General features: G+C 36.4%; 1 protein-coding gene across 3 annotated transcripts in view; it reads right to left on the bottom strand.

Moving 5' to 3' along the window:
* The window catches only part of SRFBP1 (serum response factor binding protein 1), a 98055-nt gene that overhangs the window by 33535 nt on the left and 37371 nt on the right, over positions 1-27149 (bottom strand). For 2 of the 3 annotated variants that reach the window (XM_007497832.3, XM_016423746.2), the window contains one exon: positions 1781-1852. The exons of the other annotated variant lie outside the window; for it this stretch is intronic. In XM_007497832.3, the coding sequence (XP_007497894.1) occupies positions 1781-1852 (72 nt within the window). The remainder of the gene's footprint in view (positions 1-1780; positions 1853-27149) is intronic. 3 annotated transcript variants of the gene reach the window in all.

Raw genomic sequence — 27149 nt, 5'->3', positions numbered from 1 at the left:
TCCTCAAAGCCCCCATTATTCCATGACTAACAAAAGCCTAATATCTTTTTGGGGTGGAAATATAAAAATAGTTCAAGTTTCTTGGAATTATCCACTCCAGGGGAAAAACAAAAACCTATACTATACTTTTAAAGCCTAAAATGTTGCATTAGTAGTGATCAGAGTGGTTCATTTCCAGAGCTGATTCCCATCCTTACCACCATCTAACCAAATGATGAATTCAGTAATTAAAAAAAAATCCAAACACTGCTATTTCAAAAAGAATTTCAATAATCGTATCATGGCATGCCAAGGAGCATTTTGGTGCTTGGTGTCTGGCATAATGTATATAAAAAGAATAAAAGTAGTTGCCAAAGTGAGGAAACCTAGGTTTTGAACAATGATACATGGAACTGCTCATCAGCTCCGGGAGGGGGGAGGGAAAGAACATGAATAATAAAATAACTAATCAAAGTGACAAAACCTAGGTGCAGAAATAAAATGATTTTCCCAAAGTCACATAGTTAAGTCCGTGGCAAAACTGGTCTCAAATGGGGAGACAATTGTCAAAAACAAATTCTACTTCATCAAACTGTGTTCTGTGTAAGAACTATAGAAGTTTACTTTTCCTAGTTGACCAAATTTTTTCCCAACTCTACCTCAGTTTAAAAGTGACATTTTAAATACTCAGGTCTTTTAGAGGGAATTTAACACTTTCCTTTTTACATTTGTCAGGTAGAGAATGATGTGCAACAATTATGACAAAAAGTTGAAGAGAGGAAGAATGTGAATTTTAGATTCCCCCCTGCTTAGTCTTAGACAGTTAGCAACCAAGGAATGTCGACAGCCCCACTTAAGGATTAACTGCGAGTAAGATGGCCTAGGACCACATGTGCTAGTAAGTGACGAATAAGAAACAACTGACAAATCCCTGGGCTGTCCTAAGTCCAGTTTAAGCTACCATTGGTACATGTGAGATGCAGGAAGTGATGTAAAGAACTGTCTATATATTTCACATCACTTCCTCTCTCCGGGCGCTCTCTCTCATGGAGATGTTGGGTTTGGCAGTGTGGGGAGCTCGTGACAGCATTCTTAAGAGTGCTTGGTGAGTGGGTTAGGCTGATTCCTCCTTTCCTTTACCTCCTAAAGAGCTATCCTCCTAGGAGACCCCTCATCTCGGAGAAGGCCTCGTGTCTGGTAGCTGAGCTAGATTGAGAAGGCCCCTTGGCCAAGGCCTCTGAACTCCTGCCTGGCTCAGCCCAGGCTGGAGCAGTTTAAATTCTCTTTCCTATTTCTCTCTTCTTCTTAATTTCTTCCCTCTATTGTAATTAAACCACCATAAAAATCCCAAACTGACTTGAGTATTTTATTGGGATTGAATTAATCCTTGGTGACCTCTAGTATAATATATTCAGTCAATCACCCCTAAATTTTACTCTTACAAGAAGTGAAAAACTGAGAAGGAAAAGGTATTTTCCTTTATTTGAATACAAATATAATTTGGTTCAATTCCTTTTAAGCAATAGTGGCTTTTTCATAAACTGACTCACATTTACTTATATGTTTAAGATTATATAAAATTTAACTAGCTATTAAGAACATTAGCACTATACTGAAGTTGAGTTTTAAAATGCCTACATTATCTCTAAAATCTTTTTCACAGAATATGTCTCAAAAGGAAAAAGAGATAAATGTATTTTCTTGATCACCTTATTAAAAAAAGGCAGTGAAAAGATGTCATCAACATGTAAATCAAATTAACAAAGGGGATGAAATGAAAGATTCTATAATGTGAATTCACCTTTTTGCAGATTTTTTCAAAGTTGATATCATCATCGAGAGCAGTTTTAGTTACTTCATCAGGTTTTACATCCTGTAAAAGAATCATAAAACAAATAGCTTACTTTTCCTAGTTGAATTAGGTTTTTATCATAATGGCCTCAGTTTAAAAACTACCAATTTTTAAAAAACAAACCAAAAAAACCTCCATACTCAAATCTCTATTTGTGTATGTTTCTGTGTATAACTAATAAATAAATTATGGGGGGGTACTAATTCATTCACATTGCTAAGAATCTTCTAGGATCCTTTGAACCTAAGTTTTTCTAGTCCAGTTAAAGTTATTTAATTTATAATTTATAATATGTATAATAATATAATATAATGTTGTTGCAAGTCAAGGAATACCAACAACAGTATCTACAAAAACAAAATTATAGGTAACCCAAAGGAAAATGGAGAGATACTTGTTATGTGTAAGTGGTACAGTAAGCTGCAGATTATGAAACATGCCTCATATTTAGTATCACTGAAAAAGATATTAACAAGGAAAAGGATAATCAGAAAAGAAATGTTTTAGTTATTACCCATGAAATGTTAAAAAAACAAACGTAAGGGAAGGGCCCTAGCCCATTGGACATATCCTCAAGGGAAAATGTATGAGAAGACATGGATAAATTAATATCTTCACAAGTAGAAAGAATAATTACTATGAGGACATTAGAGAATCTAAGGAAATTTTGTTTACATACAACTTTCTGGGAAGACTTATTTTGTCAATAAAAAGTTATACTTTTTAAAAAAAAGTTTTAAAAGTTTAAAAACTAAGTTTACATGGTTAGAAATGCTTGTTCTTTTTGAAAAATGATCTACAAAAATTTAACCATTAAGGAACATTTACATGTACTTTTTATGTAACACATTCTTATCAAATAACCTAGAATAAATATCTTCTGAATCTTTTGGTTCTATAATGTAAGCATGAAAAGATCCTATGTGTGTCAGAAAATCAACAGGGAACTACATAAAACTGTAGAAAATATTTTAATCAATAATATGCTCTGGCAGAATGTAACCTTGAGGGCAAGAACTATTTACATTTTTTTTTAATCCCAGACACTAGCAAAGTGCTTAGCATTTAGGTTTTTAATAACTGCTTGTACTTGCCTGGAATGAACTTCTTCATTGCTACTTCATATACAGGCATGTTATATAAGTAGACTTCAATTCAAATTCAAATTAAGTAATTTAAATTTGCCTGGCGGATTTAAGAACATGGGAAGGAGGAAGGGGGAACTGGCTGTAACAGAGAAGTAGAAGTCAGGGGTGACACAGATAGGATATGGACACGGACACACAGACAGACACATGGACATGATTACAGTTTAGGGTATTTTTTTGGGGGGGATGACTGGGAAGAATCTGGCAGAGGAGCAGGAGAGGAGACAGAGTGCACAGAATACTATATAGTAATGGTAACGTGGGGGGGGTTTTTGGAATGCAGATTTCTTTATGTTAAAGTAAGAATTATCTTTTAATGTCTTGTGAAGGTGCCTGCCCTCCAAACTCCTTTGTATTGAACTACTTTGTGTGTATACTATGTATGACTCTTTCATTCTCTGTAAGTATATCCCTAGCACCTGGCACAGTGGAGGGAATATAGGAGGTGCTTAATAAATATTTGTTTCCCCAAGGTCACAAATAGTACAGCTGGGATTAAAAACCAGATTTCACACATTCACGTCTCGTTTTCCCTGCCATAGATCATGCTGTTTCTTTGACAGATGAAAAAATTGAAGCTCCAAGGAATGAAATGACTTGTTTAAAGCCATTCCTCCCTCAATGGTTAATATACACATATACTCCATATGTATGTATATATGTATGTGTACGAGCATGCCAAATTTGGTAGTTAGGTCCAGAAGTCATACTCCTAGGTCAGAATTCCTACTGTTAACTCATGCTGAGAATTCATTGATTAAAAAATGTTTTCTTTACAAATGGGCTATATATATATATATATTTTTTTTTTTCCTTTCTACCTTGTATTTGTATTTCCTTGTGTACCTGAATTCAATTTAGCTCAAGACCTGGTACTATGATAGAATTTTAAAAATATTTTGATAAACTTTTAAAACATTAAATCCATTTTATAGGCAAAAGTCATCTTTATAAAGTTTTAATGTACATCTTCACAAATTGAACATTTTAAATGTAAAACTTGAAAAGTTAAAAATCAGAATTTAAGATTTGACAAAGGGTGGTATCATTTACTCCAACCCCCTCATTTCAGAAATGAGGGGAGTGAAATCCAGTTTGGCCAAGACCAGAAATGAGATCTCTTGACTTACACTGATTGACATTGTTCTTTCTCTGATATACCATACTGTGAATGTCAATGAAAATTATTATGGTACTGAACTCTTTTTAATTCACTAACATTCTCTAAATTAAATAACAAGATCCAGGAAGAATGATCTTGTCCCTCAACTCTGGTATAATTCAGTTGCTTCTATGCAAAAATTATACTTAAGCAGTCAAATGAGCAATACATTTGAAGTCAGGATTGGGTTTAAAATAAGGTTTAGTCACTTACACAATACCTCTTCAGGTTTCTATTTCCTCAAATGCAAAACAAGGGGGTTGGGCTCAAGTCATCTGTACAAAACCTCTAATATTTTGTGATGACAAATATAAATTTATCTGCCATTATCCCAAGGACCTCTGTCTTCTCCAATTTCCTCAAATTATCAAGTATTAAACAGTCTAAACATCAACACGTCTAAGTAGGGCAACTCTGTTTGGACCCCTCCCAAAAAAATCCTTTATGATGAAAAGGTGCAAAATGTCATTTTTCAAGGATGGCCCTGAATATTTATTTGGAGGTTGTGTACATACTGGCAATTCAGATTCTAGAAGTATCCAAGTAGGTCTAGTCTTGTTATTTAGTAAAATAACGCAAATAGTCCATATAAGGTGATTTTGTACTTTCCAAACTAATATGGATTAGATTCTATGTGGTCTAGCCTTAAGTTCCAAGGAATTTTAAGGGGCCAAGAAAATGCTGGTTGCTTAGAATTTTCTTGGCTTAAATGGCTGGAAAAGACATGAGAAACAGATTTCCCTGAAATAAAGGAGTAGCAGTAATTCATGAGATACCTATTGTGATCCAAATCTTTGTGATATATTCTGTACCTGGGAATCTCATTATGGTTTCTCTTTGGTAAGAATAAAATTTCCATTTCCAAAAAAACTGATCTACCAGATGGGACTTCAATAAAGTTGTTTTCTCATAAAAATGCCAAAGAATTTTCCAAATAAAAGATTATATGATTTCTTGAACCAATTTTTAAAATAGCTTATAATTTTTTATTTTATAATTAAAATTTCACAAGTTGAAGATTGGGGTTCAAATTTAAATTTTGCATTTGAATATAAAAATAGTGATATAAATGATCAGACTTAACATTCACAGAATATTAGATTTTACACACACAGTGTTTTCTTAAACTATTTATTGAATTTGAAACTCAAATAAATAGTTCCATAAAAAAGAGACAAAGCAACTTAGTACTTCTGTCACACATTTTCCAGGAAGAACGTGGTGCCACATCATTTCTGTATCAAAAAGCACAATAAAATTTATATTTTATATTGTAATCAAAATGTCTTTAAGATCTTTTCATGTTCGGTTCTGATGTCCTTGAGAAGAAATGCAGGCTTGATCCTGGAAGATCAACTTCGCCAAACTAAGCTAAGACGTTTCAGTCATAGCAATTCAGAAGGATTTTCTAGCCCTAGATGGTTGCTGTCTCTAAAGTATTCTGACATTACTGACTGTGCAGCTGTATTGTGTTATGTATACCTCTTGGCTTATATCATGAATAAAGGCAATAAAGATTTTGCTCTCCTCCTACAAGACACTCGAATTATGTCATAGGTTAGCATCTGGAACATCAGTGTTTACCAGCATACTGCAATTTGCAAAGTAGATACTCAAGAACTTGTTGAGAAAAATCATTAAAATATAACATCATTTACAATGTGAGTTTTTTAATCCCTAGAGCGAGGAATAGAGTTTTGATGACTTCAACATATTAATCAGTAAAAATCTGAATATTTTATGAATATACTGAATGGAATTATTGTTTCTTATGAACAAATTGACAGCAAAAGGTTGATTGTATTTTTTAAAATGTAGGAGTGTTTTTTCTAAAGATGACATTTCATCAAGTAGTTTTTAGAACACTAAGGTTTTCTATTTAACTATAGACTCAAAACATTTCCTATTTAAAGGATTACAAAGAGATAAAAGTTCTTTATCTCTAATAAGGCCTTTTATTGGGAGGCATATTTCATTCACATAATGTAATTTGTCTCTTTCTTGTCTTCCAAATTCCTACCAGATCTAGAAAACATCTCAGTGGCTAAGCCCTGAAGGGCAAACAGAGTAATTTAAAAGTGCTTAAACCATTATGCAAATATTTGTGTTATGAGTAAAATCAGTTAAGGAAGGAAGTGGCAGCAGAGTCCTAACTTGGTCTGGTTCCCAAGAAAAATGACCAATACCAAATTCTCTAGAAATGCACTAAACAGCTTTAACCTCTCATGAACTTCAATGCTGTATCACAAAATGAGGTCAAGGGTATTCCATTACTCTGCAGGCTGGATCTTTTTAGCACTTAAAACCCAACATGCACAGGCCCTAAGCAAACTCAACCACAATTCCTCCTCAAAAATTGACTCCCAAAGTCTCCATTTTGGATTAGGATGTCACCGGTCTCCCAGTCACCCAGTTTTGTCACTTCAGAATAACCTCTAACTCTGTCTTCTCTACCACCCTCATTTTGCCACTTCCAAAAAGCTGCCAAGCCCACTGCTTTCCATTCATATGGCTAGTGCCCTAGTTGAGCCTTCGTTTCTGTCCTCTCAGCTACCAACAAGTCAGGGGCCCTCCAACAGCTGGAGCTGAGCTTCTACTCCCCCCTCCGTTCCCCACTGGCCTTTGGTCTGACCGAGCCAATCCTCACATACTTCATTTGAATGCGCCAATATTCACATGTTACCCCCCAAACAATAAGCTCACTGCTCTGCATTTTTTGGTGACTCCGTTTATAATAATCTATAAGTGAAATATTCTTGATTGAATAGATAGAATACTAGAAGAACTGTCAATTCCAACTAAAAATGAAACCAGAAAACAAAAGCAAGGAGTAGCTAAATGGAAAATGACTCATAGGCCAGGCCTGGAGAAATAATGAACGAAGCTGTTTTCTTTTTCATATTGATAAAGATAAAAAGAATGATTTGGGGGCTCTTACTCTTCTTGTATTGCACCGTGCTTGAAATAAGCACTTGCAAAAAGGCGTGTGACTTAATGGTAGCTCATGTGCCAGTATCTATTACAGAGGCCCAAGAATACTACCGAGAGCTTCTTACAATCTTCCAAATTACTTCATACGCCATGACTCCAGTGCAAAGGTGGGCCTCTGGGTACATGATAACAAATATGCTGGGAAATGGGGTCCAGGTGCGAGAACGGAGTGAAAGCTAAAGAAGAGCGCGATGAGCGATGAGGTGAAGATACAGGATTTGGCCAAGTGCAAGCAGAAAGGACGGTCCTGGGTCTCTCTTGGAATTCTGAGAGAGGGACTGCTGGGGAGAAGTTTGGGAGCCCTGGGAAGGTTCACAGCTTCTGAACGGGGTCTCCTCACATCCTGTCTGTGGTTTGTGTTTCCTGGTGACCCTGATGGGCTCCTGCCAGCCATTCCCTGATCTGACTGACTGCTTGATGGCCTGAACTCCACCTCTGGTGATCAGGCAGTGTTGATCGCCAACCCTGATCTAGCCGCCGTGATCCGATACCTTTGCCAAAAACGGTTCTGGAGAGGCTAACGACTAGGAAAGCTAGTGCCAGGGAACTTTGGGGGGGTATCAGGATCATCAGGGAGGAAAGCAGCAAGCAAAGGAAGCGAGATGTGGGAAAGTCTCTTAGAGGTAGGTGAAGCCTAGTTTTAGTAGCCTAGGGATCTCCTTGGCCCTCCACCCTCACCCAGTCCTTGCTGTTTACTTCACTAAATCTGACTTCAACATGTATCCACAGTCAGATGGTGTTTTATGAAAGCTCCAGGTCTGAGGGTAGCCATCTTGCTTCAGGGCCTGAGAGGACAGACACCAGACTTTTGATTTTACAAACTTGAGGAGTGACCAAACCTGCTTCTTTCATTCGGTTGGTTATTTCACAGGGTAAAGAAATGCAACAGTTCAAAGGCACAGCTCCTATCATGAATACTGTCTTTATGAAGAAAATAAAAAATGTACTTTCTTTCCTTCAATACACGGACATACAGGCATAAAACATAGAATGCATCAGACTCCGTAGATATGTTGGTTTACTTAGCTCAACTTTTTTTCATTTTTCTGTTCTCTGTTCCAGGAAATAAACCACTGTTTCAAGTAGGGGAGAGATTAATTTGGAAATATGGGGAAAATAAGAAAGTGACAAGAAACTAGAAATGGTAAGGCCCCCAAAACACAGAAAATGAAATTATATTTTCACAAAATGACAGAATTTTAAGAGTGTGAGATACTTGTATTTTTGACATAGCAAAGTGATATTTTCTTAAAGTACAAATTTGTCTTCCTCCTATTTTAAATCCTTTATTTCATGGAAGTCAATTCAAATCCCTTTACTTTCTCTTCCAGGAGGATTTAAAATAATCTCCCTCCCTAAAAAAGCATCAGCCTTTCTGTCTTCATTTGCTTTTATTGTACTTTATTGCAGTATTTATTGAAATCACTGTACTTTATTTAGGTATTTCAAATTTTTTTTGTCACTGTCACCCAAGCAACAGTTTTATCTCTCTTTATTTTCCAAAAATACTTTTAAAAAATTCCCATTACTCTTTCCAGCTTTTATGAGCAAACCCAGCTCATTCTAAACTTAAGTGTTCCTGACACTTCTCTTACAGGCCTGAGCACTTTTAAATATTTTCCTTAAAAACATTAATTAATATTGTATTTTATCCCAAGATTTAAGGAATAACTATAGATATAACATGATTCTTATTGTTTTATTATTAACATGTCATTGTAAATCTGGATAGTTAAGCAAACTAAATGATCTCATTATCCATGTCTTACTCCGCAACTTTGGTCTCTTGATTTTCTGTCGGAACATGAAGTTTTTATCTAGAGAGCCTTAAGGATTCAATAAAAGGAGACACACACGTATACCTATACCTACACACACACGAACAGACACACGTTTCGTCTTTTGTATGGACGTGGCTACAAGAAGGCTTCCTGAAGAAGGATCTGAGATGAGTCTTGAAGGCAATCCAGCTATCTGAAGAGACAGTCAGAGAAAAGGCAGGAGAAGGAGAGTGATCGCGCAACTCATGTACACGACTCCAATAGCTCACTGTGGCTGTCACAGAATTCTTAAGAGGGAAGAATATGTAAGAAGAATGGAAAACTAATAGGCAGTTAAAACGTGATTTTTTTTACTAGTTTTCTCCGCCAAAGATAATGTTAGACCTGGAAAAAGACTGCACAAAACATACAAATAGGGAATTCATATTCATAAGCAAGTAGGGAAATAGCAAGGCAGCACCCTAACAGTGGTTGTTGGGCCCTAGAGATGAAATCCTTTTCAAACACACGAAAACGGTGCCAGAAGAAACAATGATGCAGAAAGCCAAAGGGAAACAACTAAAAACTCTTCCACGTCATCCCACAGCACAAAACCACTGCTGGAATTCTATGGAGGCAAAGAGTGGAGAGGAGCCACATTCAGGGGAAGGAAAAATGCAAGAGAGACCAGCCCGATGTCAGGATACAGGTTCAGAGCAGCAGCCGCTCTGCACAATCACGGGGCCAGGATGCCCACTGCAGATCCAGGAACCCCGGCCAGAGCAGCACCCAGGAAGGCACCAGCTCTCGAAGGTCCAAGAATTTCATCTTGTTAGGTGATCTCATTATCACCAATAACTGTGCTAGGTCTTCGCAATCCCAGCCATTAGACTCCGTTCTTGGGCTCACGCACTCTTCGCTTTCTATTCTCTCTCCCCTCTTGACTTCATTCCTCCTGAACCTTGTCTTTCCTCTGACCTCAGTAGTAGTGGGAGTTTGTTCACCTTCCAAGTCCACAGTCCTTGTTACATGGAAAGCTCATCCAGTGCCAAGCAAACCCTGACATCCCATCTCAGAGCGGACACTAAATACTGGCGCCACGGGGAAAGAAGGCAAAGGCTGGGCGACTGGGGTGACCTCCGGACTCCCAGTCTGGCTCTCTGTCCACTGAGCCGCCTGGCTGCCCTTCTAGCATCATCCAGAGTCAGGATATTTGCGGCTACCTGAAAACACGTATCCACTTTTGGACGACTTGGCACGATGGATAAAGACTGGACCTCAGTGGCCAACTACTGGAACATCCGCAATGCTTAGAGAAGCGAGGAAGGAATAAGGAAAGAGAGAAGCATTTATGAGCACTTACTAGTGTCAAGCACCAGGCAACTCTTTACAAAGGTCATCTTATTTTATTCTCACAACAACCCTGGGAGTTAAATACTTTTTATTAGTTTCATTTTACAGTTCAGGAAACTGGTATCTGTAGTTAGCTGATGTGCCCAGAGTCACACAGATAGTGTTTGAGGCTAGATTAAATCTCAGGACTTCAGGTCCAGGGTTCTATCTACTGAGCTATCTATAGGAAGACCTGAATTCAAATCCTGCCGGACACATCTGGCTGTATATAGGCAAGTCACTTAATCTCTCTGTGCTCTAGACAATACTCATAAGAGGTAGACTTAGATTGGAAGAGGGGATTTCTTCACCTGGGAGTTCCTTATAACACTGAAATGGCAAATCCAGTCCATAACCCTCTAATCATTAGGAGGTTCCTTTTCATACTGAGAAAAGATGTCTCCCAAAAGCTAAACTTATCGGTCTTGTTTTTGACCTTTGAAGTTGAGGAGACTAAATTTAATCCATATCCCAATATGACCTCCTTTAAAATATGTCAGGTCTACAATCATGTCCCCCTTAAGTCATCTCTCGGCTAAATAATCCAGGGTTCACTTGAGCCATTTAAAATATCTAAATTTTGCTTGGCACATAGAAACTGTTCTCCTCTGCCACATTTGTAGACTGATTTAATATTTTAGGAGGTATGTAAGGTAAGTGCCAGGAACTGCAGTCTAAACAGAGCACGCTAAACCAAAGAACTTCTCAAATCTTGGCATCCTGATAAATCAATGAGATCAGAGGAGTTTTTTCTATCTTAGAAGTTCCTACATGACTAACTCATACAGTTCATGCCCTTGAATCAAAATTTAAATATATTCTTAAATCAATGCCTTTAATAGGCATAGTTTTACTGAAAATATAAGAAAACAGGGTGAAATACTTTCAATTATTTTATGGCTTTGAAGGTATGGGACAACGATTTAAGCACTGGAATTAAACATTATGAAGCATGAACAACCAAATCTATTGCATTAATTGGCATTATTCAGTAAAGCAAATATTTAAAAAATCCAAGTTATATGAATTTTCCCCAATAGATATAGCTAATCATGGTAATTTTTATCTACTTTGGCAATCTGCATGTAAGTTCTCTTCCACAAATTCTAAAATTGGTTTATTTTTTTAGATACATCTTTCCTTTTTCCCCTCCAAAAAGGCAAACCCCCTTAGAGATTGCATATGGAATTGTAGAATATTTCTTTAATATAGTGAGAAAACAGTGAATCACACAAAACTTTTTTTAAGTTATCAAGTACTTGAAATATTAGAAAAATGACCATACCCAAGGCCATAGTAACCATTAAGTTACTACCCACTAATAACTTAAAGAGATACATTTCAACTATTTCACTGGCTTTAAAATGAACAAGGTTATACTTCTTCAAAGTTGTAAGGAAAATCTTGTCATCACAAGATCTAACTTGCTTACATTCTAGATTTCCTTTGGATCTGTATTTCAAGCCAAAGAACATACACAATTCAGCAAAAGGCTCCTGTCTGAATTAATTTCCATATGGCATGGAATAGACAAGAACTAAGAGTAGTGAACTTAGGATTAGTGAACTATAAAAATGAGCTATAATAATACACTTAAAAGATTATGTTTGACATATTGCTAAAAAAGGCAAAGAAAATAAATAAGACTAGAAGCTGGTACTTTGAAACAACAAATAAAATAGACAAAGTACTAGTCAGTCTAATTTAAAAAAGGAAAGAAAAAAAACAAATTGACAGTATCCAAGATGAAAAGGGAGACCTCCCCTCTAATGAAGAAATTAAGGCAATCATTAAAAACTACTATGCCTAATTATATATAATTATATGGCAATAAATATACCAACCTAGATGATATGGATGAATACTTACAAAAATAAAAATTGTCTAGACTAACAGAGGAAGAAATAAACAATCCCATATCAGAAAAGGGAGTTGAACAAGCCATCAAAGAACTCTCTAAGAAAAAACCCCCAGGTCCAGATGGATTCAAAAATGAATTCTATCAAACATTAAAAGAACAACTAATCCCAATATCATGCAAACAATTTGACAGATTAAGCCAAGAAAGAGTGCTACCAAATTCATTTTACAACACAAACATGGTATTGATCCCAAAGCCAGGCAGGTCAAAAACGGAGAAAGAAAACTATAGACCAGTGGTTCTCAACCTTTCTAATGCCGTGACCCCACAATAGTTCCTCATGTTGCAGTCACCCCAAACCAAAAAATTATCTTGGTGGCTACTTCAAAACTGTAATTTTGCTACAGTTATGATTTGGAATGTAAATACCTGATATGCATTATGTATTCTCATTGCTACAAATTGAGAGGTTGAGAACTGCTGCTACAGACCAATCTCCTTAATGAATATAGATACAAAAATCCTAAATAGGTTACTAGCAAAAAGACTCCAACAAGTCATCACAAGGGTTATTCACTATGACCAGGTAGGATTCATACCAGGAATGCAAGGATGGCTCAATATTAGGAAAACCATCCACATAATTGACCATATTAACAAGCAAACTGACAAAAATCTCAATAGATGCAGAAAAAGATTTTGACAAAATACAACATCCATTCCTACTGAAAACACTAGAAAGTATAGGAAGAGAAGAGCCTTTCCTAAAAATAATAAACAGCATATATTTAAAACCATCAGCAAACATCATCTGCAATGGGGATAAACTAGATGCATTCCCAATAAGATCAGGAGTGAAACAAGGATGCCCATTATCACCTCTATTTGACATTGTACTAGAAATACTAGCAGTAGCAATTAGAGAAGAAAAAGAAATTGAAGGTATCAAAATAGGGAAGGAGGAGACCAAGCTATCCCTGTTTGCAGATGATATGATGGTCTAGAGAATCAACCAAAAAGCTAGTGGAAATAATCAATAATTTTAGCAAAGTTGAAGGATAGAAAATAAAGGGACATAAGTCATCAGCATTTCTATATATTTCCAACACATCTCAGCAGCAAGACTTAGAAAGAGAAATTCCATTTAAAATCACCCTAGACAATATAAAATACTTAGGAATCTATCTGCTGAGACAAACACGGGAACTATATGACTACAACTATAAAACACTCTCCACACAGTTAGAACTAGATCTAAACAATTGGAAAAACATCGATTGCTCATGGGTGGGACAAGCTAACATAATAAAAATGACAATCCTACCCAAATTAATTTACTTATTTAGTGCCATACCCATTGAACTACCAAAAAACTTCTTTACAGAATTAGAAAAAAACATAACAAAGTTCATTTGGAAGAATAAAAGATCAAGGATATCCAGGGAAATAATGAAAAAAAAATACAAAGGAAGGAGGACTTGCAGTCCCAGATCTCAAACTATACTATAAAGTAGCAGCCATCAAAACAATTTGGTACTGGCTAAGAGACAGAAAGGTGGATCAATGGAATAGACTTGGGGTAAGTGACTTCAGCAGGACAGTCTATGATAAACCCAAAGATCCCAGTTTTGGGGATAAAAACCCAGTTTTTGATAAAAAAAAAAAAAACTTCTGGGAAAATTGGAAGACAATATGGGAGAGATTAGGTTTGGATCAACATCTCACACCTTACACCAAGATAAACTCAGAATGGGTGAATGACCTGAATATAAAGAAAGAAACTATAAGTAAATTAGGCGAACACATAATAGTATACTTGTCAGATCTTTGGGAAAGCAAAGACTTTAAAACTAAGCAAGATCTAGAAAAAAAAAATCACAAAATGTAAAATCAATAATTTTGATTACATTAAATTAAAAAGGTTTTGTACAAACAAAACTAATGCATCCAAAATTAGAAGGAAAGCAACAAATTGGGAAACAATCTTCAGTACAAAAACCTCTGACAAAGGTCTAATTACTCAAATTTATAAAGAGTTAACCAGTTGTACAAAAAATCAAGCCATTCTCCAATTGATAAATGGGCAAGGGACATGAATAGGCAATTTTCAGTCAAAGAAATCAAAACTATTAATAAACACATGAAAAAGTGCTCTACATATCTTATAATCAGAGAAATGCAAATCAAAACAACTCTGAGGTATCACCTCATATCTAGCAGATTGGCTAACATGACAGCAAAGGAAAGTAATGAATGCAGGAGGGGATGTGGCAAAGTCCGGACACTAATTCATTGCTGGTGGGGTTGTGAATTGATCCAACCATTCTGGAGGGCAACTTGGAACTATGCCCAAAGGGTGCAAAAGACTGTCTTCCCTTTGATCCAGCCATAGCACTGCTGGGTTTGTACCCCAAAGAGATAATAAGTAAAAAGACTTGTGCAAGAATATTCATAACTGCTCTCTTTGTGGTGGCAAAAAATTAGAAACTGAGGGGATGCCCTTCAGTTGGGAAATGGCTGAACAAATTATGGTATCTGTTGGTGATGGAATATTATTGTGCTCAAAGGAATAATGAACCGGAGGAATTCCATGTGACTGGAACAACCTCCAGGAAGTGATGCGGAGTGAGAGGAGCAGAACCAGGAAAACATCGATGGATACGTTGTGGTACAATCGAACGTAATGGACTTCTCCATTAGTGGCAATGCAGTGATCCTGAACAACCTGGAGGAATCTACGAGAAAAACCACTATCCACATCCAGAGGAAACACTGAGGGAGTAAAAACACTGAAGAAAAACAACTGCTTGAATACATGGGTTGAAGGGATGTGATTGGCGATGTAGACTCTAAATGAACATCCTAGTGTAAACACCAACATGGAAACAGGTTCTGATCAAGGACACATGTAATACTTAATGAAATTGCGTGTTGGCTGCGCGAAGAGTTGGTGGAGGGGAGGGAGGGAAATAATGTGATTATTGTGACCAAGGAATAATGTTCTAAACTGACTAAACAAACTTATTCAAATGGGGAAAAAAAAAGGTGAAGAATATTTTTTTAACCTTCTTAGACTTGATAATAAATATCAGTTCCAAGGCAGAAAAGCAAGAAGAATTAGGCAACTGAGGTTAAATGACTTACCCAGAGTCATGCAGTTCCATCTAGGAAATGTCTGAGGCCAGATTTAAATTTCAAGCTTTCTGGTGCTTTATCCAATGAGTCACCTAGCTCCCCTTAAAGCATACTTTTCCTGAAGTCTAATCACTATCACCAAACCAAGAATCCAACAGATTACCTTGGAGGTTAACCTCCAAATAGGAGGTTAACTCCTACTTCAGAATATTTAAAAAGAAAAGAATCCTTTTTGAATACCTAGAAATTTAATGATTTAGGAAGGTCTAAATATCTCAGAAAACAAAGACAAACCACCTACAAACCATAATTTCTTCATGACAGTATAAACTGTTATAATAAATTCCCTAAGGTGCCATAAATATAACTCATTTTTGCTACCACCTTTTTCATGTATTTTAAATTCAAATTGTAAAACTTTTCTTTACTTTGTACTTAATTATAAACATTTCCATGTACAAAAATATTGTATGCAAAACCTGACGCTGTTATAATTTTTTTAGAAGCCATCTTCATTTTTTTCCATTTGAATAAGTTTATTTTGCTGTAATAATTTTTAAAAGGTATATATACAGTTATCCATGGTAACAACAAACATTCTATCTGTTTCCTTTTGAACGTTTTTGGGTCTTACTCTGTATTTTTTTAATTGATGTTCTTATTTGCATCTTCTCACTACCCACTGGCTATCCTGCCTTACAACAAATAATTATTATCAAACAAATCAGCGTACTGGATATGGCTGGAAATGTATATTTTATTCTGTACTTCTAGTATTATCCCTGCTCTGCCAAGAAGTGGCATTATTCATCTTCTGAAGTCATGATAAAAGTTTTAAGGTTAACTGGTATGCTCGTTCCAAGAGCAAGGGTAGTATGATAGTATTGATTTGATTACAGAGCAAAGAGAGGTTAAAAGGAATGGAGGTAGAAGAGAAACATGGAGGACGGACTGTAAGCTAACTAGCATACAAAAAGGGCAGGGTAATCAAGATCTAAATGAAGCATGTCCTTCAGCTAGCTAGCTAGAGTGAGCTAGCTGGGCTAAGTTCATTCACTTATTGATAAGGAAGCTCAAGGAGCATGGCTGAGCAACTTTTTGAGCAAAGTTCCAGAACAGTTGGACCAGTTCACAGATCTATAAACAGTATTGCAATGTGCCTGTGTCACGCAAACCCTCTCCAACACTTGTCATTTTCCTCTTTTGCTAACTTTGTTAGTAGAACCTTAGAGTTGCTTTAATTTGTACTTCTTTAATTATTACTGATTTGGAGGATTTTTAAAAATACGGTGGCAGACAACTTGGATTTGTTCCTTATCCTTCAGCCTTGGACCTATTGGAGAATGGCTTTGAGCTTTAAAATTTTGAATTAGTTCCTTATATATTGATAATAGTTCCATATACTTGGTTAAGTTCTCTGGACACCCCTGATCTCTGAACCTGTTGGAAGATAAATGATGTAGATTGCTTTCCCCCTAAGGAACCATTTTCCTTCTTCTAAGAATCATACTAATTTTGTTCACTTAAGTTTTTTCAATTTCCTGTAAATGAAACTATTTAACTGTTATCTCCCTTGTTGAATTGAGAATTTACCCCCACAACTTAGGTGCAGAAGACACCTAATCTTCTTTTCTTCATTTTTTAAAAAAATGTTATGACCAATGATATTTAGGTTATATATTCATTTGGAGCTTAGGTAGTATATGGTATGTATGTGGTTTAAATATAATTTTCGCCAAACTGCTTTCCAGTGTTTCCAGCAATTCCTGTCAAATGGTGAATAAATACTAGATACTCTGAGTCAGGCCCAAGATGCTTTATGGTATAATTTGAGGTCTGAAAGTGCTATTTGTCCTTCATTCCTACTTTTTTTCTTTACTTCCCTTCAGATTCTAGATCTTTTTCCTCCAAACGAAATGGCATGATTTTGTTTAACTTTACAAATACATTGTAAAATGATTCCTGGGACTGACATTTTAATTCTGCTTATTTATTTAAATATCATTTTTTAAAAAATGGTATTGCCCAATCCAACCTACTGAACATTCTTACACTTCTTTGTCATTCTTTATTTAAGCAGTGTTGTGTAATTACATAAGAAGATTTATGTGACATGACTGCAAAGTGAAGTAAGCAGAAACGAGACAATGTACACAAACAATATAAATGGAAAGGAAAACAACAAAACATTTAAAACCGAATTTTGTGTAATTATATTGCCCAAGCTTGGTTCAAGAAAAGAGATACAAGAATACACCTCTTTCCATTCTTTGAAGAAGTGGAAGATTATGGGTGTGAAGCATTATTTTTAATACTGGCCTTCATTTATATGTTGGCTATTTTTGGAGAACTTTTTCTTCCCTCTGATAAAAATTCACTGTTACATGGCTTTGTGGGAAAGAGAGAAATATACTGGGAAATGTAACTGAAATAAAAAAAAAGATATCAATAAAATCAAAATTGAGCAATGGAAACATTTAATGAAAATGAAAAATGTGGTTAAGATAGAATTCATAAGTTTCACTGTCTAAGGAGAAATATGTTTCCATTTAACCTACAACTCAGGTGACACCCCAGTTAAAGAAGTCCTATTTTGCAAGACCAGATACTCACTACTCTAATTGCTTTTCCCTAGGGTTTTTTTTTGTCTCTGCATTTATTTCCAACAAAATATGTTGTAATGTTTGTCTTCTCTGAGACACATTATTTCAATTGTAATGGTTGTTTCCAAAATTTCTGAAAGTAGCAGTCAAAAAGTTTAGGGCTCCTGGTGCCTTCACAGCCGGTAGGAAATGTCCTGCCAAGGCCTCCTGATCAAATTTCCAAAATTACAAAACTTTAAAAAACATAAACACAAAAATTAAAAACAAAACTTTTTTTTAAAGGCTCATGTGACACTGTTTCCTTACCTCCCACTCTCAAATCCTGTTTACACATTCACAGGCCTTTGAACTACGTTTATCTAGATTTAAGTAATTCCAGCTTCAATTTCTTCATTCAAAAATTAGGTGTGTAGTATGACTCAGTTAGTAGTAATGGCATTTTCTTCACTGCCAACATGAATTTAGCCTTTGTTTTTTAGTGAGAAGCATAGTAGGTTAAAAAAAAAAGTAGGAAAAAATGAAGCATGACAATAAATTTAATTGCTGCAACCAATTTTGTTATATCTTTAGTATATTTAAAAGTTCTTATGGTTTATATATCAACTGCTCCTGTGGATAATAAGGAAAACGATGGCATTTATAATAATCTAACTGTGACTCTGTAATGTTTTTTAAGAATTTGATTTAACCAAGTTTTGGTCTGAAGCTGAAGAAACTACATGCCAATAAGCAAATGGGAATTCCAGGGTGATGATCTGTTTCTGAATGCTGCTGCATGTGTAAGACTTGAAAGCAGGGTATACACTACTATCTTAAAATATCAAAATGATTTCCTGTTTATAGTTTTGAAAGTTCACAAGTTGAACAAAGAGAGCTATTAATCAGAGTATTTCGTTCCCAGTGGAAGTAGTGGTAAAATCTCTTTATTATGTGAAATTAAACTTGTAGTTGAGTACTAAGTGGACCTCTCAAAATGAGAAAGCTCTCCTACTTTCCATTTTGACTTTGTTTTCCTGTAGATATTCCTGTTAACCTACTTTATTCTCTAGAAAAGACATGCAGCAGCAACCTTCTCAGTTCTTGAATCAGATAATCTGTACATCAAATAAAATAGCAGTTTTTGAAATAGCAAGGACTTAAGAATAGCAATGAAAAGTAGCATTTGAATGAGATGGAATAGAGAGGAAAATCCCCCATCTAAAACAGCACATGGCTTAAGCCACATAGCATAGAGGCAAATAGTTATATGCAATGTCATCCCCAGAGAGCATCATAACATAGTAATAAAATATTCGAATACTCAACATTTGATTATATTCTATGCTTGAATATTTCTGTATATAAGAACAAATTTAGAAAAAACCAAAACCCAAACATGACACAGGGAAAGGAATGGGTACTGGAGCTATAATTTCACTAGCCTAAGCAATTCTCTGGATGAGGAAAATCCCATTACCTATTTAGAAGGGAATCTACTCTGAAACTATTATGTTTCAGAGAATTGCTCAGGGTGACTTATTCAGAAATAGGCAATATGTGTCTGGTAATACTTGAACCCAGGTCTTCTTGGTTCTTCAGATAACCTTCAATACATTGTACCACCAGTTCTCAAAATGTGATATGGGGATCCTGGGGGATGATTCCTGAGGCCCTTTCAGAGGGTTTGTGAAGTCAAAATTATTTTCAAAATAAAACTAACTCGTTTTCATTTCTATTATGGCAAATATTCATCCAATAAACAAAAGCTTTTTGGGAAAATTCACATTAATTTTAAGAGTAAAAAGGGGTCTTAAGATCAAAATGCTGAGAACCACTGCACTGTATACTATCTTGCCTTACAAAAAACACAATCTACTTATTATTAAGAATTATTATATTCAGAACACTGTTTAGTGCAAGATAAGTGTGCGATACTAAGATTTTCCCTATAAAATCTGTTTAAAGTATTGCAGTACTGTCAGGACTACCAGATCCATGTGCCTCTAGAAAATTCACTTAACTAAAGCATCTCTGTTCACCTACAATGAAGAATAACTAAGATGTCATTTTATTTAATAAGTGACTTCTTCTATGGTACTTAAATGGTAACCATCAGGTAATCTTAAAATGCAGAATTAAAAGGGATCCACACACTATGATTTTGAAAAAGATTAGACCCACTTGGTAATTACAGTTTCACTATAAAAGAAAAATGTTCTGGCACAAAAGAATCATTCTAGTTCATTGGTATTAAACTCAAATGGCCACTCTCTTAGTCTTAGAATAAATTAGAAATAATGTGCATCAGTAGAGATTTATAGACTTTAAGGTCCATAATAATAAAATTATAAATGTGGGCTCCTCTCACCCCCAAAATTTGTGATTGTAAGGAGAGGAAAGAGAAGAGTTGTAGACCCATTTTCATAAAATAACTATATGATGAATAAAAGTGCTCAGGAATTAATTAAATGAAGTTCTCTGACCCACTCTAGCTTAATGAGCCTTAAATTTCATAGATTTAGATTTTCCATAGTGATTCAGCAGTGATACCACTTAGATCTCATGACACAGGGATTAAGAGTTAGTATTTGGTCAGTGACCTCAGGTAGTAGTGATCTTCTCACCTTGGACCCATACTACCATTCATGCACCTGTAGAATATTTTATTTTATAATTATTTGTGTATTCTAGACACATAGATACTGCAACTAGTAAAAGAACAAGGAAGACAAAGAATCCAATTTATCTAATTCTGTCTCTCACTAAGCCCATAGTAAGCAATTAACCAGGCAAGTCATTTACATGAACGAGTTTCGTCATCAATGATTCAATTCTAAAATCTGAAAAATTAAAGTCCACAAGTTTTATAGATTATATTGGTTTCCCCTATAGCTGCTAGTGTGGATAATTCTACCACAGAAACTACCAATATCATTTCATTTTAGAAACTACCAAAGTACTCTCTGTCCAGGCGGGTAACCACAAGGAGTCACAATAGTTATAGGGAGACCTGCATTCAAATCTGATTTCAGACATTTACACACCATGTTATCTTAGCTAGTAACTTCAGTTACTTAACCTCTGTAGGCTTCAATTTCTTCATCTGTAAAATGGGGAAAATAATAGCACTCTGAATGCTATGTGACCGAGGCTGGCACTAGAGAAAACGTGACAGGCTGAAGAGTATGTGAAATTGATCACCTCAATGGGGGAGGGGCCCCAGGAGTGGAATCAAGAGGAGGAGGAGACTCTGGATTGGAGAACAGTGAGGGTCTCTCGCTCTTGAGAAGCCCAAGAGAGAAGTTGGGGAAAAGACTTTCTCCTGAGGGTTACCCATTTTCCCTGCTGGCAACTGGAAATCTTCCCCCCAACACTTCCCAATTGAAGGGACTTATGAAGAGAAACCTGAGCAGACTTTACCTCAGCACCTGTTGCCCAGGGGTGAGTCAACCTGACTTTCTCTCAGGGGGCTCAGGCTGCCAAGGCCTGAGATCCCCCCAAACTCGAGGAGGGAGGAAAGGGTTTAGATAGAGACAGGGACCCCCTTTTCCCACTTTCCTTTTCCCATTCTTCCCTGCCTGTTATTTCCTTTTGTATTACCTGATTGAGTTGACATAAAAAGTTATCTGTTCCCCAAGCTGAGTGTGAATGAACAGATCAAGAGGAGACTCTTTGGTCTTGAGTAGTGAAAGAGGGACAAGAGCAAATTGGGGAGAACAGCTTTAGCTAAGGAGGGAAAGCAGAAGGGGGAAAATCTTCAAACCCCTTCACCTCTCTCTGAGTCAACCCATTACATCTGTTGTCTCCCCTGAACCCAATTTGAGAAGGGGGTTCTCCTCTCTTTCCCCCTCTCCATACTGAAAGTCCAAACTTCCTTCAGGGTACACATTTCCCTTCTTTTATTTTTTTTTAATTCAACTATTATTAACTACCAGTGAGGATCAAATGAGACAGCAGTTGTAAAGCAATAGCACATACCTGGCTTCTTTCTTTCCTTCCTTATTTTTAATAAAATTTATTTTACAAAGAAGGAAATAAAATTTTGAGATACCCTTTTGAAGGAAAAACTTTTAAAAGTAGTTGTGGCTTATTAGAGAAAAAAAGCAAGAGCAAAGTATGTTAAAATTCTTGAATACTTTTGAGAATGAAATATTGATGTTATGATGATCAAATGATACATTAGTTATATTTCCAATGTCTGATTCATATCAATTAAAAGACTTATATTGACAATAGATGCTGAATATTACGATTTTTAATGCTGCTGTCATTATGGTTCTACTCATGATAGATTATCTCTAGAATACATTCTAGTTCCACTACTGTGTAATCCATGGTAACAACATGGTAGAGAGGAAAGAATAGTGACAGCTTATAGGAGCTGCATTCAAATTCTGCATGTGATGTTGACTACCTATGTGAATTTAACCTCCTTGGGCCTCAGTTTCCTCATCCATAGAGCATTTCAAGAAATAGCATCTGAGATCCTAATCAAGATCTTGACCTTTGATCCTATGATTTTTAAATCTTATTAAGTTTATGGAGAGAAAAGAGAAAACAAAAGAGTTATACAGAGATGAACATAAAATAGGGTACCACCTATCAATTAATCAGCAAGTATTTATTAAGCCTCTACTACATACTGGGCTTAGCATTAGGAACATAATTCCTACTTGAAAGAAGTTCATGTCCTGATGGACAATAAGTATATTTACTTATCTATTTATAGGATAAATATAAAGTAATTAAATAAAATATAAATAAATTAGTTGTATTTATTCACTTCAAATACAAAGTTGTTGTACAAGGTGGTTTGAAAAGGAGAACATTTGCAGGAGGAAGGACCAGGAAAGACTTCGTGCATAAGGAAGTGCCCAAGCTGTGTTAAGGGAAGAGGGGATGCTATGAGGTTAAAGTAAAGGGATACATATTAGATGTGAGGGATAGTTGGTGCAAAATGATATTTTTTGTCAGATATGGAGTATCATGTGTGAGTAATGCAAGAAAGTATTTAAACAGGTATAGGATAAAAAAAGTAAAATCAACAGAATCAGAAAAATAATACAAAAGATCACTACAACAATGTAAACAAAAAGAAAAAGTCGCCATCTCTCCCTTCCCCAACTAAAGGCTGCATAATTATAATAACCAGTTTTGGCCTTGGAGAAGAATTGTTAAATAGTGTTTCCCTTTTTTCCATGTAACAGGGAGGCACTTTGAGTGTGGAATATTACAAATACTCTCAGATATTACACATATACTGGTTAGTTTCACTGTTATTTTTTCCTTGCTTTTTAAATGTAGGGGATGCAAAGGACCAGGGAGGGAGAAAGTAATCAGAAATTAATGTGATATAAGGACAAAAGTTACCAATAAAAAAAAAAATTATCGCCCTTTTAAAATCTTGCTGTCCCCCTGACTTTCTTTACTTACACCATTTTAAACAATAAAGCAGTGCCTAAACAATTACTTTTAGTAATCTTTTAGTATCTTGGGATGTAGTTGATCTTGGCCTGGTGACTTGAACTCATTGTGGAGAAGTAGAGTGCACTCTTCCTACTTATCTTGGATTTTACTTGCTCATTTTTGTTCTCCCCTTCATATCTAAAAAATATTCTCCAGGGTAGAGAAAAGAGAAACAAAATAAAAATTCACAACTTCTATCTCTTTTTATTTATTCTAACAATATACTTGGTGCAGCAGTACTATTTTCTATTTGATCATCTCTTTTTCCCCCCAAACAAAGCAGGAAAGACCCTGTGGTAGGAGTGATATCATAACCCCTCCCCCCCAAGGCAAGTTAGGCTATTTTTTCCTTAAAAGGTATTAAGATATTCCTTGAGACTTAACTAGCTCAGGAGACTAAAGGCTAAGGACTGATGAAGTCACTTCCTCATAGCCCACAAAACAGCCACAGGCAGCTCTAGGGGCACTCTGAGGTTTGGCTGATGGATCACACACAATGTGGACAAAAAGAGCTTTCCAACCAAGTAGAGGTATCCCTGATGCCTCATCTGTGTGGAATATCCCTTTTTTCCTATGGCTAAATAAAGTTTGTTGTTTTTGTTGTTAACTGATGTCTTGCAATTGTCTAATTTTGTATATAACCTCAACTATTGGGGAATTGGGGTGAGTCAGGCCCAGCTCAGATAAAGACCCAGTTTTGCTGCAGTCAGCAAAACTCAGTCAGAGCGAATTTATTCGGACTGCTGAAGTTCTGGACATTATTTTTAATAGGCTGTAATACACTGTTGCATTCATCCACAATTATGCTTTAAAAATTACTTTTGTTATAAACTTAATTTTCAACAAACATTTCAATATGCAAAGAACTAAGAAGAATATACAAATGAAACTGTGAACTTATTAAATATGTTTTAAAACAAAATAGTAACTAAACTTTTAGCATATCCTTTTGAATTTTTATTTAAAAATATTCGTAAAACATAAATTTGTAATAAGTTCCCAAATGCTGAAATCATTCTAGGTAATGATGAGTCTTTTTAGTCTTGAGATTTCCTATTTCCTATAACTTCTCTTGTTGACTTTTAATCCATAACATCCTTATTAACCTTTCTCTAAATCCTTCAAAATCTGTTCTCTCCAAATTCAGAGTAAATTCAGGCTCTACTCAGTTATTCTCTCCATTATAAATTCTATTATTTTTCTTTTCTAGCATACATTCTAGTTTCCTCACCTATGAGCTCTCTTTTCCAGTTAAATCATAGATCTATTCTCTATCCCTATCCCTATCCTAAATTCTAAAACACAGTGGGAACTTCCCCTTATAGTTCAAAACAACTGGAGTAACCAGTTTCTTCTGTTTAGTAAAAAACAGCAGAATAGTTCTCATTGTTGGTTCCTCTTCTTTTAAAAATAGTGATAAAATAAGGCAAATCATTAACTAATGTGGTTGGGAGGGGAGAGAGATGAGAGAATCTCCAGCAAATGTTTGGATAATTGGAAGTTCCCATTTTAAACTTGTGAGCTATCATTTTTTGATTCCTATTTTCTCTTTGTCTCCATGTATTCTCTGATAATAATAAAGGCACATAAAGGCCTGTGTTGTTGGAGTCACAGAAAAACAACCAGTGGTCCCAAGCTACAGGGAGTCAGAGGCACATGTGACGTGTCCAGTATTTGTTGCTGTTGAGTCATTTTAGTCATGTCCAAGTCTTCATGACCCCATTTATAGTTCTCTTGGCAAAGATGATAGAATGGTGTGTCATTCCTTTCTCCAGCTCATTTTACAGTTGAAGAAATGGAGGCAAGTAGAGTTAAGTGACCTGTCCAGGGTGACACAGCTAGCAAGTGACTGGGGCTGGTTTTAAATCAGGTCTTCCTGACTCCAGACTCAGTGCTCTATCCATTGTGCTACCCGTATTTACTCAAACAGAAAATTAATCTCTTCTTCCTTTGTGCCTAGGACAGAAATGCCATCTTCCAAATTCATAGGCCCCTTAAGGGTAGGGAGTCGCAGTCAAATAACAATTCTTCCTTGAACACTATTAGAGTCCACCGTATGGTCAGTCAACAAACTTCCATCTCCTTTCCTCCCCTGTGATTGAGAGTCAACATTTTCACCTATTTCTACTTCCAACAGTCTAGTTCATATCTACCATAGCCATAACAAGTCCCTAAGCTACCCTGCTCTCTGAAATCCTCTTTCATGTAAACAAATTTCTTTGCTATAGAATTGTCATGTTCACAGAAACTTGGCTCCCTTCAGAAGACACTACATTCTTGGCCTGCTCTCTAGGCATCCCTTACATATGGGGTCAGCCAGGACTAGTTTTTGTTTCTGGCTGCCACATTCCACTCTTACTGAATGATGCCTCTTCTGAAGTTCATCCATCCATTCACCTGCTCCAGATTTTACTGAAGTCTTCTACTGGACCCCAGATCATCCATCCTACTTTTCTCCAATCATATCAGTACGTGGCCCACAGTGTCTATAACCAAGTACCTACCAGCATATGGGGAATTTCAATACGCTCGTTTTTGACCCCTCACTTTAATCTTTCAGTTCATGGATGTTCTCAGTACTCAACACTTGCACATTCAATTCACTCTATTATCACCACCTCAAAGGTATCAATCTTTTAAATCATCCCAATACCTCTAATTGTGCTGCCACCTATATATGTAGAACTTTGATGCTCTTTCAGTTCACAACCTTTTACTCATTCAGCATTTCTTCTAATATCTATTCTTTGATTTTTTCCTTCTTGGGAGCATATACCAGATATGTCAAGCCATTTACCATTACCCTGACCACCGTGTATACTCATACCCCAATGGATACAGCCTAGAACCCATTTAGGGGCCTTGGGAATAGCAATGCCCCCTAAAGCCATCATTGAAGGGAAAAATCACCTTCCTCACCACCACCATCACCAAATTCTGACTCAATAGGACTCAACAACTTGTTAATAGGCATAAGACCCTACTTGTGGCAACTCCCCATCCCAACCTATTTGTCCTACTTAAAATCTAGCCTTTACAGTATGGAAGGGAAAACTAAAGCAAATTCTGGACTTTCTGCTACTGAGTTGGAACAAACATCAGCTGGAGTGTCAGAGAAAAGATATTGACAAGAATGACAGTTGGTGGGGGGAGGGGCAACTGGGAGTGGCAGTTGGTCTTGTGAGGAGCACTTCCTTCCTAGCCCTGGAACCATAAGGAGCTCTCTCCTTGTTTCTGGATGGAAGTGCCTCTATTTTCCTGATTTTCCCAGGTGTGCTCTCCCTGGATTCCTGTGATCATGTTCATCGAACAAAAGGACTTAAGGGAAGCAGTTTGAACTATAAGGCCAATTTTAGTGGCATCAGCCTGAAGAGACAGGCCCAACCAACTCTAAAGATCAGAACTTTTCTTCCTCTCGCTATCTTCTGCTAAGACTTTTGAAATTAAAAAAGCTAGCGCAGATTAGCATTGACAGGAATAAGAGAAACCCTCCACCAGCTTATGAGGCCTGGCCACAGCTCAAAAGCCGAGACTCAAACCTCATCTAGGGAAATCCCTCTTCCCTCTTCCCTGATACCCTCCCCAATCCAAACTTGTTATTAAAAGTTATCTTTATTTGAATATCGCAGTCAGATAAGAGTACTCTCTTGTCAGGGGACATAGAGGGAGCTGAACCTCGGGACAGCCATTCCACTATAAACTGTCCTTACTGAACCCCTGCTGGGTGACTAAGTCTGGGGGGAGGATTGTCCCTCAGGAAGGTCCCTGCTTACCTGCTCTGGGATATCTACAACATCAATCTATAGAAATGACATCACCAC

The sequence above is a fragment of the Monodelphis domestica genome, chromosome 7, assembly GCF_027887165.1.
Source record: "Monodelphis domestica isolate mMonDom1 chromosome 7, mMonDom1.pri, whole genome shotgun sequence".
In the NCBI taxonomy this organism is placed as follows: domain Eukaryota; kingdom Metazoa; phylum Chordata; class Mammalia; order Didelphimorphia; family Didelphidae; genus Monodelphis; species Monodelphis domestica.
The sequence above is the reverse complement of the archived record's forward strand: the minus strand, read 5'-3'. Positions and strand labels throughout refer to the sequence as shown.